The following is a 17776-nucleotide window of genomic DNA, read 5'->3' as shown; positions in this document are numbered from 1 at the left end:
TACAGAACTGATGAAGAAAATTTGTCTCATCAGTGGCATATGTGTTTTGTTCAGATCATGTGTGGAAGTTAAGGACCTTGGTACTCATAATTTCATCACTGAACGTTGTTACCATAATTAATCAATGTTTATCAGCTATCGACCGACAGATACCTCTCCCTCGTATATGTTTTCCAACTGCCATTTTTAGACATCTACAATTCCATATATTCAACTAACTTGATGCAACATTACACAAAATGTTTTTCTTCAAAAATTGTTGAAACCACTTCCAATACACAGTGTTCGCTCCTCAAAAACACTACAGAGAAGCTGAAGCAATACTTTGCGGAAATAATGTGTTTAAATGGTCGTAGGGAGCTACGAAGATAAGCCAAGTTCTCGCAAGTTTTACGAGGCTGTGTTTTTCGTAAACTGGGGACACCATAGCCGATTCTGTTCACTAATTTGAGTAGATTGTGCTTGTCGTGGTAAATTCACGGACGTGGTAGCATGATTGGGCAGTATGAGTAAATACAGGAACCGGGAAAGTGTCTGTGCAGAACTTACCTGGCAACAAACCTGTTGATGGCATCTTCACAGGCGTTCTGCGAATACAGCGCGCGGAGGTAGTCCTGTACGAGCTTCCTCATATGTGGAGATTTACCGAAATCCTGTAATACGACAAAATGTATATTAATGAGCGTACATTTCAACGACACATTGTATTATGAACATTTTGTATAACTGACGTTGAGCATATTCGAGTGAAATGGTTCGTAGTCCAATCTTGCTTAAAACAATAAAAAGTTAATTACAGCGGTCAAAATAAATGTTGCATATTGCTTTGTTGTCAATACTGGACATAACAGCAAACAAAACTGATTCTGTTCTGTCAGAGATAGTCATAAAAAAAACAAAATAAGGTAGGTGAACATGTATCCACGCGATAAGCACAAACAAAAAACAAAATCTTACAAAAGATTCCAGTACAAACACCACAGTTTCTTCTCACTGTCAATTTGCGTATCACATTGTTTATTAACCATTTGGCTCTCCTAGTAATTGGAGAAACTTTTGAATGCGGTTAGGCATACTCCTTAATAAACTCTCCATATAAGCCTGTTGATATTGTCCCATTCCCCCACAGCGGACTCTACGATGCCCTGTAAAGTCTCTGGTGCGACAAGACGATTGTAAAACGCTCGTTTTACCATGCCCCATGCGTTCTCAATGCAGTTGAGATCTGGAGAGTATGGAGGCCATTTATTCAACTGATTCTATGCTCCACTAGGAAGTCGTTACAACGATGTGACGATGTGGGAGTGCACTGTAGTCCATCAACGTGAATCTCGCTTCACGATCTTCACCAAATGGAGCCACAATGCGTGCAAGCATATCGTCCCGGTACTTCACACGTCATCCTTCTCCCACCCTATGTATTGGCACAAGAGGTGTCATGCGGCCTTACATGATTCCACCCCAAAACATGACTGAATCGCCTTGACAAGGGTGGCTCTCTACGAAACAGTTGCAGTGTAATCGCTGTCCTCGTTGCCTCCACATCAGTATTGTCAGGCTGATACGGACCTCATTACAAGAAAGGATTGTGTCCCACTGCTGCTTAGTCCACGAAGACTTGTTTCTTGCCATTGTGACAGGAGACTCTCACAGAAACCGATTTAGAGGAGCAACCTTCCGAGGCCTTCTGGCACGTAATCCCTGCTCATGGAACTTATTTCGTCTCGTTTGTGTTGACACCTGCACTCCTGTAGCGATTCGGAACTGCCGCTGTAGACATGTAGCGGCGCGTGGAGGGTTTCTGCTTGCTGTTATACGCAGATATCGGTCCCGCACAGCCGTTGTTAGCCGGCCGTTGTGATCGAGCGGTTCTAGGAGCTTCAGTCTGAAACCGCGCTGCTGCTACGCTCGCAGGTTCGAATCCTGCCTCGGGCATGGATGTTTGTGATGCCCCTAGGTTAGTTAGGTTTAAGTAGTTCGAAGTTCTAGGGGACTGGTGACCTCAGACGTTAAGTCCCATAGTGCTAAGAGCCATTTTTGACACCCGTTGTTGTTCTTCCATGGCCACTTCTGTGAGGATCCTAAACTGATCCTGTCGCTAGAAACTAGTTCCACATTCTAGAGATATCATTTTGACTCACAACGACAAGCGCTGCGACATCCACCTGTCTCATTTCCAGCTTCCTTAGAGTGACTATATGGAACTTCTGATTGTACGTTATTGCTACCCGAACCAACCGGAAGCAACACAACCCTTGTAGTGACACACAGCACAAGCACTGCAATGTTTACAGGTGACAAGGTTGTCATAGACCGCAGATACTGCCCTCTCACTGTAGAGCCTTGGGCTGTTCCCGTTAGTATTAAAGCATCAGCAATATGCAACATTTATTTTGACCACTGTATTTATATCCAGAACTCTCGTTACTGAAAAATGATCGAAGGTACACTATGCGGCCGAAATCTCCGAGTCACACAAGTCTTTTGGCTACCTGGCATGTTTGAAATCAGCGACAGTTTCTAATTTCCTAACTTCTTCTTCCTGATACCTTTTCGTTCCATGTCATACATATCCACTTAATTTTCTACATTCTTCGACAAAAATTAGGAAATTTGTGGAAGTTCCCATGGGACCAAACTGCTGAGGTCATCGGTCCCTAGGCTTACACATTACTTAATCTAACTTAAACTAACTTACCCTAATGACAACAGGCGCGCGCGCGCGCGCACACACACACACACAACACACACACACACACACACACACACACACACACACCCATGACAGAGGGACGACTCTCGAAGCTCTGACGGGTGATGGGGTGGAGGGGAGGGGGAGGGAGCCGCGCTAACCATGCAAGGCGCCCTAGACCGCGTGGCTACCCTGCGCGGCATTCTTCGACAGAACGATATTCCAAATAATTCCAGTTTCTTCTTCTTCGGATTTCACACAGACCCTGTTTCATATTGTCACACAGTATCCACAATCATGTCCAAGTCCGAAAGCAGGTCTTCAACGAAACACAAGACTTAGCACTTGAAGTATCTTTATTGCGAACTCTAAAGTAGAGCCAGAGCGGAACTCAACTCCTGGACGTAGAATGCAACTATTTATGCAAACATCGAATATTCCAGAATTCTGATATTTAAAAGAACGTCGAATATTACAGAATATACAAACATACGAAATTTCGAGAACCTCCCAGAAATGATAAATACTAATAAACAAGGGGGCGTGTCTGAAGTGGCGACCCCTAGCATGCAAACCAGTGATGTTAACCGCTACGCCACACTGTGCTCCGTAAGTACACTTTCAGGAACTCCTTCCTCAGTTCCATATATACATTTCTAGGCTATATTTACGCGCTCCTTTTTAAGTAAGATTTCTTCACTTGAACAGATCTACTCCTGATACCTTCTTTATTTCGGACACTCTTCGTAACCTTTCGTACTAGACAGGATGTGTTTTCACTTTCACTATTGTGTTATTCACAGGTGTGATGTTCAGCAACTCGCTTTTCTTGTTTCTATTGCTTAACAACAACTTCATCCTAGCTTTGTTTATTCAGAACCCATACTCTGTGCGATGTATGCTGTTCACCTCATTGAACAGGTCTAGTAAGTCTCCCATAGTTTCGCTCAGGGCCAAAATTGAAGCTAAACATTCAATGTTTCTTATCATAGCTGTACAGAATTTGTCATCTTTATGCATTACATGTGGCGTAGAGTCTGGTTAGCACAATTTAACAGGAAGGGTTACCATTTTTTTCCATTCCTCTGCAGTGATTCGCCTAGGAAGGCGTCTTAAGCATAACCCTGATAGATTGATGATACAGTCTTGTTTACATAGTTCGGATTGTCAGTCGTACATTTTTTTTGCAGCACCTTATAATTTCAGTGCGACGCCGATCGTCAGCTGCGCCACCAAAAACTGCAATCTGCTTTATGATTCTAAGTAAACCGGAGTGATTTTCTTCTTCTCTAGACCGGCAAACAGTATTTCGAATTTTATGAGCTGTTGCTAAGTCAGAATTACCTTCACAAATTTCTAGAATCTTTTGTTTTTTAGAATCACAACGTTTTTGTCGTACCTCTGCGCTTATCTTTCTCTTCAGTAAGCTTTCTTGCTGTTCAATGTTTTCCCTTAACACTGCTTTTTTTGTGCGTGCTAATAGCAAGCTGTTGAGCTCAGATTCTAGTACTACAATTTTATTCCTAGAAGTTTTCTGACTATGTGTTTATTTAGGTACTGTTCGAAGTAACTGGCTTCCACTCAACTGCATATTAATATCGTGAGTGTCTTCTGACATGTCCAGTTCGATTTCTTCCCGCTATTAAAAGTAAGCATGCAACTGTTCAATATGGGCATTTCAGACAATATGTTCGCTAAATCTCCCTGAAGAATCCAGTTACACGATAGTGAAAACCGCACTGAAATTACCTCTAACAGACAGACAGACAGACAGAAAGATGTGATTTCAGAGTTTGATTTATAGTAAGTAGTGAATAACATCTGAACTAACTGGGTTGTTCTTTGATTTTCGAATCTACTTCGCCTTCAACGTTGTCATTACAACTCAAACATCGCCATGTGGTGTTAACTTCGTCTTGTATATTTTGTTTATTTTTATCAGCATAAACTCGCGGAAAGAATGCCTAAATCAATTGTTTTACTCTTTTTAAAGCTGTTACGTAAACTGAAAATAGTAGAACTAAGAAAATTAGTAGAACTGAGAAAGACAGTCCATCACTGAGCGAAAGTCAAGTGTTGACTGAATGATTTAAACACTTAAACATAGACGAAATCGGGGCGGCGGCAGTTTTTGTCAAAGCCTCAAAGACGGTATTTTTCTTTCGGCGTATATCAAAGGCAGCCGACGCGTGACACCGTAGATACAGCAAGAGTGAACTCGTGCTGCAGCCGCGTACCAAAAAGTGATACAAACAGAAGTAAACTTTATTTAATAATATTGGTAGAGTTGGTAATATTTTAAGCTTATCGTTAGAGTTGAAATTTAGAGTTGGAATACTTTAGATTTGTACATGTAACGTCATGTACATTATGACACTCCCCCTCCCCCCCCCCCCCCCCCCAATTCCCCCTCACCACTTTTTCACGAGAAGTCACACTTCACTGACACCATTAACGTCGAGCCCCTAATCAGGCAACTGTGATTATATGCAATACCATTAAATTTTTATTGAAAGAGGCAAATGAGGAAGCAAAAATCTCATTAAACATTGTACTTGAGATAGTTGTAAGAACAACTAGGTATTTCAGACACTCAGAAGAGTTATGCATTGTTGTTGTTGTTGTTGTGGTCTTCAGTCCTGAGACTGGTTTGGTGCAGCTCTCCATGCTACTCTATCCTGTGAAAGCTTTTTCATCTCCCAGTACCTACTGCAACCTACATCCTTCTGAATCTGCTTAGTGTATTCATCTCTTGGTCACCCTCTACGATTTTTACCCTCCACGCTGCCCTCCAATACTAAATTGGTGATCCCTTGATGCCTCAGAACAAGTCCTACCAACCGATCCCTTCTTCTGGTCAACTTGTGCCACAAACTTCTCTTCTCCCCAATCCTATTCAATACTTCCTCATTAGTTATGTGATCTACCCATCTAATCTTCAGCATTCTTCTGTAGCACCACATTTCGAAAGCTTCTATTCTCTTCTTGTCCAAACTATTTATCGTCCATGTTTCACTTCCATACATGGCTACACTCCATACGAATACTTTCAGAAATGACTTCCTGACACTTAAATCAATACAGGATGTTAACAAATTTCTCTTCTTCAGAAACGCTTTCCTTGCCATTGCCAGCCTACATTTTATATCCTCTGTACTTCGACCATCATCAGTTATTTTGCTCCCCAAATAGCAAAACTCCTTTCCTACTTTAAGTGCCTCATTTCCTAATCTAATTCCCCCAGCATCACCCGACTTAATTAGACTACATTCCATTATCCTTGTTTTGCTTTTGTTGATGTTCATCTTATATCGTCCTTTCAAGACACTGTCCATTCCATTCAACTGCTCTTCCAAGTCCTTTGCTGTCTCTGACAGAATTACAATGTCATCAGCGAACCTCAAAGTTTTTATTTCTTCTCCATGGATTTTAATACCTACTCCGAATTTTTCTTTTGTTTCCTTTACTGCTTGCTCAATATACAGATTGAACAACATCGGGGAGAGGCTACAACCCTGTCTTACTCCCTTCCCAACCACTGCTTCCCTTTCATGTCCCTCGACTCTTATAACTGCCATCTGGTTTCTGTACAAATTGTAAATAGCCTTTCGCTCCCTGGATTTTACCCCTGCCACCTTTAGAATTTGAAAGAGAGTATTCCAGCCAACATTGTCAAAAGCTTTCTCTAAGTCTACAAATGCTAGAAACGTAGGTTTGCCTTTCCTTAATCTTTCTTCTAAGATAAGTCGTAAGGTCAGTATTGCCTCACGTGTTCCAGTGTTTCTACGGAATCCAAACTGATCTTCCCCGAGGTCAGCTTCTACTAGTTTTTCCATTCGTCTGTAAAGAATTCGTGTTAGTATTTTGCAGCTGTGACTTATTAAGCTGATAGTTCGGTAATTTTCACATCTGTCAACACCTGCTTTCTTTGGGATTGGAATTATTATATTCTTCTTGAAGTCTGAGGGTATTTCGCCTGTTTCATACATCTTGCTCACCAGATGGTAGAGTTTTGTCAGGACAGGCTCTCCCACGGCCGTCAGTAGTTCCAATGGAATATTGTCTACTCCGGGGGCCTTGTTTCGACTCAGGTCTTTCAGTGCTCTGTCAAACTCTTCACGCAGTATCATATCTCCCATTTCATCTTCATCTACATCCTCTTCCATTTCCATAATATTGTCCTCAAGTACATCGCCCTTGTATAGACCCTCTATATACTCCTTCCACCTTTCTGCTTTCCCTTCTTTGCTTAGAACTGGGTTTCCATCTGAGCTCTTGATATTCATACAAGTCGTTCTCCTATCTCCAAAGGTCTCTTTAATTTTCCTGTAGGCGGTATCTATCTTACCCCTAGTGAGATATGCCTCTACATCCTTACATTTGTCCTCTAGCCATCCCTGCTTAGCCATTTTGCACTTCCTGTCGATCTCATTTTTGAGACGTTTGTATTCCTTTTTGCCTGTTTCACTTACTGCATTTTTATATTTTCTCCTTTCATCAATTAAATTCAATATTTCTTCTGTTACCCAAGGATTTCTACTAGCCCTCGTCTTTTTACCTACTTGATCCTCTGCTACCTTCACTACTTCATCCCTCAAAGCTACCCATTCTTCTTCTACTGAATTTATTTCCCCCATTCCTGTCAATTGCTCCCTTATGCTCTCCCTGAATCTCTGTACAACCTCTGGTTCTTTTAGTTTATCCAGGTCCCATCTCCTTAAATTCCCACCTTTTTGCAGTTTCTTCAGTTTTAATCTACAGGTCATAACCAATAGATTGTGGTCAGAGTCCACATCTGCCCCTGGAAATGTCTTACAATTTAAAACCTGGTTCCTAAATCTCTGTCTTACCATTATATAATCTATCTGATACCTTTTAGTATCTCCAGGGTTCTTCCATGTATACAACCTTCTTTCATGATTCTTAAACCAAATGTTAGTTATGATTATGTTGTGCTCTGTGCAAAATTCTACCAGGCGGCTTCCTCTTTCATTTCTGTCCCCCAATCCATATTCACCTACTATGTTTCCTTCTCCCCCTTTTCCTACACTCGAATTCCAGTCACCCATGACTATTAAATTTTCGTCTCCCTTCACAATCTGAATAATTTCTTTTATTTCATCATACATTTCTTCAATTTCTTCGTCATCTGCAGAGCTAGTTGGCATGTAAACTTGTACTACTGTAGTAGGTGTGGGCTTCGTATCTATCATGGCCACAATAATGCGTTCACTATGCTGTTTGTAGTAGCTTACCCGCATTCCTATTTTCCTATTCATTATTAAACCTACTCCTGCATTACCCCTATTTGATTTTGTGTTTATAACCCTGTAGTCACCTGACCAGAAGTCTTGTTCCTCCTGCCACCGAACTTCACTAATTCCCACTATATCTAACTTCAACCTATCCATTTCCCTTTTTAAATTTTCTAACCTACCTGCCCGATTAAGGGATCTGACATTCCACGCTCCGATCCGTAGAACGCTAGTTTTCTTTCTCCTGATAACGACATCCTCTTGAGTAGTCCCCGCCCGGAGATCCGAATGGGGGACTATTTTACCTCCGGAATATTTTACCCAAGAGGACGCCATCATCATGTAATCATACAGCAAAGCTGCATGCCCTCGGGAAAAATTACGGCTGTAGTTTCCCCTTGCTTTCAGCCGTTCGCAGTACCAGCACAGCAAGGCCGTTTTGGTTATTGTTACAAGGCCAGATCAGTCAATCATCCAGACTGTTGCCCTTGCAACTACTGAAAAGGCTGCTGCCCCTCTTCAGGAACCACACGTTTGTCTGGCCTCTCAACAGATACCCCTCCGTTGTGGTTGCACCTACGGTACGGCTATCTGTATCGCTGAGGCACGCAAGCCTCCCCACCAAAGGCAAGGTCCATGGTTCATGGGGGGGAGTTATGCATAGCTACAAGTAATTCTCAGTTCACTACGTCGGAAAGACGCTAAAGAAAGAAAAGATAATTTTATTTTTAGGTAATATTACCAAACAGATGACCACATAATTTGCAAGTGACGCATATTCTGCATTTTACATCGTCACTAACATAGTAACTGATGTTGTCTACTACACTGGATTTTTAGACCTGGTTTTTACTGAAACTCCCTTCTGACTATGCGCAATCGGAAATGTCTTGCATTGTTGATCCTCTGTTTATGAAAATATTTCTTTCACGCTACCCTAGTGAGAAACCACTGGCTATATTTATCGAATTTTCTGTCGTACTGACCTAATCTGTTAGACAACAGTTTGTAGACTGGCTAGATGCAGCTGCCCAGGTGCCTCTCCCCTATTGCGCGGTGGCTGCTCTACTTGCATCTAGCATGCAGGAAGTATGCGAAATCATTAGATTGTATATTGTGCAGCACAAGAAATAAAACAAAATATCGTGTAATTTTGGGAGTCAGATTGCATGAACTTCCCATGCTAGGAAATATTCGTGACCTCCCATTGGCCTCAAATTAAGTGTTGAAAAAAAGGACATATTGCCATTCTCGGTTTTGTTGAAATGCAGGGAGTTTTATTTGTCATTCTGCCAGTTATGCCAATACTCTGTTACTTGTTACTGCAGAAATAAGAGAGATGATGCTGTGTACATTCAGTGAGTCCTTTGGAGGTGAAACATGGCAGTTACACCTTTACGTAAACTTTCATTTTTATAATTTTTTTATATCCGAAACTTAACACATATTTGCAAAATTTTCCCTATCAGACGGTGTAAATTATGTGAAACTACCATTCACACATCAACAAAAGTTTCGCATCACCCCGATATGTCGTCCAGGTGAGTTGCTATTCTGATGTTCCTAAACCGATCGGAAGGACATTCCTGCGGGTTTCGTAAACTTACACAAACTTGCCATGAGCGCTACCTATAGATAGACCGCAGCAGTCGAATGGATTGCAGCGTTTCAGTTGAAAGTAATGCACCAATAGGGACGTCTTAGAGACGTCTGTGGCACAGAGTGAACATCCATCATGCCAGGAAGGGCAGTCCCGTCCAATGATGCGGTCCGCATCTCACGGTACGCGCAGAAGGCTTGTCAACCAGGGAAGTTACTCGGCGTGTGCGATGGAGTCAAAGTGATCTGATACGAACGTAGAGTAGGGACCAATTGACAGGTATTGTCGAGGATGTACACTGCAAAGGCCGCCCACGTTCAACAGATGCACAGGATAATCGATGTCTACGACGTTTTAGTCAAAGGAACAGCGGTCTGAGTGCTCTATAACTGAATTTGGCGTTCGAAGAGGCTATAGGACGCCATGTATCGTATCAGACTGTTGGCAGATGATTCATCATGAGACTCTCACATTCGCGGCGGCCCTGGCGAGCACCACATTTTATACCACAATACCGTTACAGAAGGGCAAGAAATCATGCAGAATGGACACACCAGGATTGGCGTCGGGTGTTGTTTACGGACGAAATTCGGATCTGTTTGTACCCCGATAGGGTAAGCTCGGGACAGTTGGACCACTGGGTGAGACGGATCAGCGGCATATTTCACAAATGCGCAGCCGGAGAGCAACTCCTGCTACTTTGCTCTTTTTCGAAGAAACGTGGTGCAGAGGTACTGCTGTCATTTTCGTGTTAGTTCTGGAGAAAAATCACATTCTCTATTCTGGTAAGCCGAGAAGTTTAACCGTGTAGCTACATAATTTTAGTATTACGGCTTAGTTTGCACAGTATTGTTGCAGTTTTTTTTTACTGCGAACTTGACAGGTGTGTAGACATGAAACTAACCTAAAATGGCCACCGTGTTCGCTGTCTACAGATACATAAATCGGGGTGGCCCATCTCTCTCAGAGGATCAGGAGAGATGGACCACTTGCTTTGATGCGAGAGACATGGAGCACACTTAAATTTAGCTTCAAAGCATGTGCAATAATCCCAATGAAGATGATCGCAGTCTCAGACTATACTTATTTGGCGGAAGATACGCCTGTGCCAGCAAAAGGCAGAACAGAATTTTCCACACTGGCCAACCAGTGATTTCTAACTCCGTCAGAACACGTACTGATCCCAGACACACCAAAAGAGCAGAATTATTTGCATAAGTCAAATTTCTTCACTGATACAACTTCGGCCTCCACCCATACTAAACCTAAAACTTTCAAGATTACCACCTCAAAACTGACTATTCCTAAGCCAGCAGAGACAAAACTTTTGGAAGGAATATCAATATGTTCCTATTGATAAAATCATGAATTTTAAGAGGAAGGCAGGAAGTGTATCCAAAGGACTAAACTATGCTGAAAATATTGATACTGTAAAGAAAAAGAGGGATAAGAAAATAAAGGTAACAGAAAAAGACACAAAAAGCTCACCTACGGGAAATACTAGTGAAGAGAGAAACCATCTGAAGAAGTTCAATTAAAAAAAAAAAATAAAATAAAATAAACACGGCAAAGAACTCATCGTGTTCGTCATGTGCCGACAGTGTAGAAGATTACGAAAATAACTTTGATGAATGAGATGAGGATGCATGTGTTGTCTGCGGTGAAATCTATTACGAAACTAATAAAAAATTAAGATTGGATTCAGTGTTTTGCCTCTTCACGATAGTCAACACAGCAGCAATAAGTGGAGCTGCTGTGATGAGAGAAAGACTTGAACAATACCAACAATTGATTAGAATGGCCGGCCAAAGTGGCCGTGCGGTTAAAGGCGCTGCAGTCTGGAACCGCGTGACCGCTACGGTCGCAGGTTCGAATCCTGCCTCGGGCATGGATGTTTGTGATGTCCTTAGGTTAGTTAGGTTTAACTAGTTCTAAGTTCTAGGGGACTAATGACCTCAGCAGTTGAGTCCCATAGTGCTCAGAGCCATTTGAACCATTTTTGATTAGAATGACCAATGTTGAGTCACAATTTATAATAAACTGATAAAATTGTTTTGGATTAAAATATTTAATGGTATGATTCTTTATTCATTACCATATATTCCAAACAAAAATATGAAATTTTAATTCACTTTTTTCTCAATGTATACACTTAAGGGTGAGGTGGACCAGTCGTGTATATTTTCATTTTATCATTTCTCTTGTACTGCAGGTGGCAGTGTCTCAATTTATTGCACTGAAGTTTGTATGACACACCTATGCGAACATGCTGCCAGAAACAAAAAAAAAGGTTGAAAAATACAAAAATTTCATGCTGAAGTAAAAAAGCGGTCCAACTCTTCCAGACTTACACTAATCGCAGACAGCTTGTCTGGAGACAGTCCAGAATATGGAACGCCTCCAACACTGCCTCCCAAATACGTAAACAAGTGGTGATGGAGTGATGTTCTGGGGTGGTTGTTGTGGGAAATTTCACTGCTCTATGATACAGGAACGAGATTCTGCAACAAATAGTGGGGCCGTGTCGCCCACATCTTGGTGACAAATTTATCTTGATGGATGATAACTCATATGCTCATTAGGCTGTTCTCGAGAACATGCTGCTTCAGCGTGGTAGGATCACAAGAATGGAACGGCTATCTTTTTCCCCGGGCATGAACCCAGTCGAATCGATTGAAACGAGCAATTTTTGGACGTAAATAACGGACAGCTACTCTGTGCGACTAACGCAGAATCGTCGCTGGAGAGTGGGACAACTGGCTTGACGGTTTCATCGATGGCATACCACAACGGATTCAAGCCTGTATGTGAGCTAGAGAACGCTTCACCACAAACTGACGTTGCCCAGAAGTGCTGCGAACCTCCCCCCCCCCCCCCCCCCCCCGGCTCCCCTTCCCCCATGGGAAACAGACGACTTTGTAGTTACACAAATGTTTGTTTCTTTTGATTTGGTGATCTGTACACGTTGTAAATGAATATATATGCATGGCTCAGAGCCAATTTTCGTTCTCTGTACCACGACTTTCGAAATAAAGGGGTGATGCAAAACTTTCGTTGAAGTGTGTAATTTGCATTCCTTCGAATAAAATCCATTATGGATCGTGGGACGACGGCTGGCATGAACTTCTTGATACAAAAATTTACCAACAGCCGTATGATTTATGGAAGTTTATTTTATTTTATAAACTTCTACGTGCTGCCACCAGTTTCGGCATTACATTGATGTGATCTTCAGGCCCCACTCGTCATAGTCGTAAAATCTCTATACACGGAAGGAGCCATATAACTGGATCCGTGAATCAATCGTCCTGCAACAGCTCTTGGTGGCCAGGCGACACAGACATTCTGTGTCGCCTGGCCGCCAAGAGCTGTTGCAGGACGATTGATTCACGGATCCAGTTATATGGCTCCTTCCGTGTATAGCGATTTTACGACTATGACGAGTGGGGCCTGAAATTATTGCATCAAGAAAATGATTTGTAGTGTGAATATATCACGGTTTTTTCCTGTCTTCTTAAATTTCGACATTTTTCACTTTCAACGTTTCTCACTCAGCTTATAGTGAACCCTGTGTAACAGCTGGCCCCTACTGTAGTGGAGACGGCGTAAGTAGATCCCTGACAGCTCGTAGCGCTGTTGCCAGCTTTCATGTGCGAAGCGCTAGTGGCTGCACACGAAAATAGTAGCCGTCTATAGCGCTGCGACAACACCGAGGCGTTGGCATAGAGACGTTTACAAATTGGCGTTGCCTTATTGGCTGAGATAGACCCTCGAAACTGCTGCGTCCAGCTCACTGCAAGCGTCAGGTGTTAGCTTACGCCGACTCAACTACAGGCTAGACAGACGCGGGCGCAAGCGCAGTAGCGGCGCGGCGCGGCATCAGAACGGAGAGACAGACCACGTTGTGTTTGAGGATGCGGCGGACGACGGGCGTGAGGTGGTCGGAGACGGCGGGCGAGCGGGGGTGCAGGTCGCAGTGCTGCGAGAAGAAGCGGCACAGCTGCGCCGGCGGCGGCGCGTTCTCCAGCAGCGGCGACAGCGTCGACAGCAGCGCCTCGCGGCCCGACCGCGACTGCCACGACTCTTCGTCCTGCGCACACACATACCGATCACGTAGCACATTACGATGTACCTTACACTCTAAGTCTGCCCAACTATTTTTTTTCTTCTGAGAGTTGGTTACAAGTACACTACACTTACGTGTCAAAAGTTGTGAGACAGCGCTATGCGCTCATACAGATGGTGATAGTATCGCTTACATAAAGTATAAAAGGGCGATGCCTTGGCGGAGCTATCATTTTTACTCAGGCGATTCATTAGAAAAGGTGTCCGACGTGGTTATCGCCGCAAGGCGGGAATTAACAGACTTTTATCGGAGAACGGTAGTTGCACCTAGGCGCAGTTCGGAAATCCTTAGAAGAATCAATATTCCGAGATCCACAGTGTCAAGAGTTAGGAAAGAATACCAAATTTCAGGCATTACCTCTAACCAACGACAACACAGTGGTTGACGGCCTTCACTTAACGACCGAGAGCAGAGGTGTGTGCTAACACACAAACAACACTGTGCTTAATAAACACAGAAAATAAACACAGGGGCACTTAGGTGGGTCCTCGCGACGGAGGAGGTAACCATGTGTGGGCATTCCTGTTCCTCCTTTTTCTTCTTCTGCATCTTGAGGACCCTCTTCCTGAGTATCCGATCCCATTATTTATCATTCTGTAGTTGATGCTTCTCATATAACGTCTGTAGAGGAAAGTCCGACAAGGAGAAAAGTCCAACAAGGAGAAAAGTCCGACAAGGAGAAAAGTCCGACAAGGAGAAAAGTCCGACAAGGAGAAAAGTCCGACAAGGAGAAAAGTCCGACAAGGAGAAAAGTCCGACAAGGAGAAAAGACAAAGTCCGACAAGAAGAAAAGACTCAAACAGCAATTTTCTCTCATGTCTTCATTAACTGCTTCAATCTGTAGTGTCGTATGAATCGAATTTCCTATTAATTTTTAGCATCATATTTTATTTGTTTTTCATCATTTTCCTAATAAAACATTTCTGGCACTGTAACAAACAAATTCAAATGTAATACAGTTAAACTGAATAGAAATATGACGTTTCACGTATCAGCACATTATATTTCTGTGTCTGTTTCGTTTTACAGCGTAATTCATTTTGGAATATTGCTGCAGAGAAGTTTGCATTGGATTTTTTGAACTACAAAGGACAACGAAAAAATTTTTTGAATAACTTTTTTATTTTGATAGCTGATCTTTATAGATTTTTATGAGCTGACTCCAAATTTAGCCTTAGTTATTTTGTATCGCCCATAGTTTTCGAGCAATATGCTTTTTACTGTGTAATATAAAAGTCATATGCTATATGGCAAATGGGGAAATTATTGAAACGCTTTGTTACAACATCATGGTTTGTATTTACAGTAAGCTACTAAAAACCATGATATGTGTTAATAGAGGTTTCACTTGACAGCTGGAATTGGTTTGTATTTTCTTTCTATTTCTTCTTTGAAGCTTCTTCTGTAGCTTTTTCTATGATGAGTGGCTTGCTGAACTTCTCGGTGAAGTGACCAACCTTAGTCCCCCCATCATTTTGGTGTTCCAGCGGCCTTGGTAGCGTTTTTCCATCACTTTAATGTCCTGGTGAAATCGCTCTCCTTGCTCCTCCCTAACATCTCTCATATTGTCCGGGAAGTAATCAAGATGACTGTTCAAAAATTGAACTTTCAGGCTCATTAAACATCCTAAACTTTTAAACTTCTTTAACGTTGTAGCTATAATAGAAACATATTCTGGGCCTTTTTCATGTCATAAGAACTTTGTAACGACTTGCTTGAATGACACCCATGCTTGTTTCTCATTGAAGGTCATTGTGGATTCAAAGTTTACATCAAACATCAATTTTCTAATGTCAGGTCCGACAAAGACGCCTTCGTTTAGTTTAGTTTCTGAAAGGTGTAGAAACTTTTGGCAGAGATACTTAAAACATGGTCCATCTTTAGGCAAAGCCTTTACAAACAGTTTCATTAAGCCTAACTTGATGTGTAGAGGTGGTAGGAGTACGTTTTTTGGATCTACAAGGTTTTTGCTTAGAATGTTCTCACCAGGATTTAAAGACTCTATAACAGATCAGTTCTTTCTGCACCAGTGTTGATATCTAGCGCTACTGTCCCATTCACACAATAAACATAGAAATTTGGTAAAGCCACCTTGCTGATCAAGGAGCACGCATGTTGCTTTTAGATCGCCACATGTCATCCAGCCATAAGCTCAATGCATACATGTTACCATTGTGTAATAAAACAGCCTTTAAACTAGTTTTGGATGAATCAATAAACAGCCTTCAGTCTTCCTTTTTATATTCAATAGCAAACTCATTCATCAGACTGGGAATGTCTGAGCAGTACACTAAATCACCTTCTTGTTGAAAAAACTTGGAAACTGATGCTCTCTCTTTCTATACAGGTATATGCTGGTTCAAACTGCCAATAAGTTCTTTTCTTTTAAGCAATTCAGCTTTTTCTTTCGTTAAGCCCAGATCCCTAACAAATCGTTAAGCTCGGTCTGAGTCAACAATTTGGGCTTTAGACTTTCTATATTACAATGGAATTCATCATCATCTGGTTTATGTAAAGCAGATTGTACATGAGAAAAAACTTCTGTCGGATAGAATTTAAATCATCTGGTGGTTCAGGAACCGGCAAATCCACACCATGCCCTACTGGTCGGATGGCGGACGGAAGGTTGGGGTAGCTTATTACCTTCTTGTTTTTAAAATTATGACCAGTAATATCAACACTGTAACAGTAGCAATCATCGGAATGATTTCTTGGCTCCCTCCATATCATAGGAAGAGCAAATCTAAAGGCTTTTTTATACTTTCTGGACCATTTTCTCAGATCTTCAACACACACATTACATACCTTATGTGGCACCCAAGATTTATCTTGATCACCAAGTTTAGATCCAAAGTGTGATAGATAAACCTTTTTCACAAAGTCTGTAATGTTTCTTTGGTGTTTTTTAATCACAAATTCACCACAAATATAACAAAAACTGCGAGCAGAGTTTTTACAGGCACTATTAAGACATTGTACTGAGCACATGTACAGGAAAAGGGAAGGTGAGGTTAGGTTGACAGTAAACAAAACACCACCTGTTAACACAAAAATAAGATCAACCTTTTTTTGCCAGCAAATGTTTTTCAGCAGTGCTACCAACGTTATCTAAATTCATTACATCTCCTTTTTAAATTATTTTAACTATATAAAAGCTGTTAAATTCGAAAGAAAATAACTTAATTTAATAACTTTAACTGTAAAATGCGAAGAAATGGTGGATGATACAGTTTTTTAAATATCATATTTGGATTTCTCACCCTAAAAATCATAAGAATAAGGTATTTTCAACAAAAAGTTTTTCCATCGTTGACCTACATTATTTATCCTCTTGTAATTTTCGAAGTTTACTTGTAAATTCGTTTTGAAGTCGAAGAGTGGACTGCGTTTTTCTTTGAGCGTGTGCTGTACAAAATCAGCTAGGAGCCAGCTGGTACACATTCCTTCAGCCTCATTTTACGGTTACATATCCGGTGCGATGAGCAACTCTATTCCTATGTTGTTAACGTTTGCTCAGTTAATTAATGTAATTCTGGTTGTAGTCTAGTTCCCAATTTCTGATGGTGCATTTCAAGTGAATATATGTTCTATCGTGTTCTAATTTTGACAGTCTGAGTATTTATTGGTGTTTCATAAGCTTATGCCTTTCAGTTTTGAATCACTTGGTATCACATATTTATAGCCGTATACCATATACTTCGAAGTGAGCTATACAGTACAACCGTGTGAAAATTCTTCCAATCGCTCATCCATCCAACTTCTCGTCTTGGTCCTGTTCATGTGTTGCTGGTCTGTCAGTGCATCTGTAGATCTCAGTTGCGTTGTAATTTGACGTTTTAACAGTCTCCTTCGAATTAATGAAGAACATATAGGAATAGAAAAATATGTTATGAGACTTACAATTTCCGGATTTTTTCCTTTGCCCGGGTTGTTGGTGTGCAAAGAGAAACCGAACACCACACACCAGCCCCTAAATAAGCATCAAATTGCGCTCTTTCAAATGGTGTCGATTTCCTCATTTTAGGTCCACCCTGATAAAACCGTTATTGTTTTCTGGTGATAGCCGTTTTTAGGGCACCGTAACTCGCTTGATAAGAACGGAA

General features: G+C 41.6%; 1 protein-coding gene across 1 annotated transcript in view; it reads right to left on the bottom strand.

Moving 5' to 3' along the window:
* The window catches only part of LOC124616334 (C-Maf-inducing protein-like), a 949846-nt gene that overhangs the window by 47522 nt on the left and 884548 nt on the right, over positions 1-17776 (bottom strand). Inside the window, exons 6-7 of the mRNA XM_047144641.1 lie at positions 13446-13637; positions 550-653 (exon numbers count right to left, since the gene is read on the bottom strand). Coding sequence (XP_047000597.1) covers positions 550-653; positions 13446-13637 — 296 coding nt within the window. The remainder of the gene's footprint in view (positions 1-549; positions 654-13445; positions 13638-17776) is intronic.

Source organism: Schistocerca americana, chromosome 5 (genome assembly GCF_021461395.2).
Source record: "Schistocerca americana isolate TAMUIC-IGC-003095 chromosome 5, iqSchAmer2.1, whole genome shotgun sequence".
Taxonomy (NCBI): Eukaryota; Metazoa; Arthropoda; class Insecta; order Orthoptera; family Acrididae; genus Schistocerca; species Schistocerca americana.
Note: the sequence above shows the minus strand (reverse complement) of the source record. Positions and strands in the feature narration are given on the sequence as shown.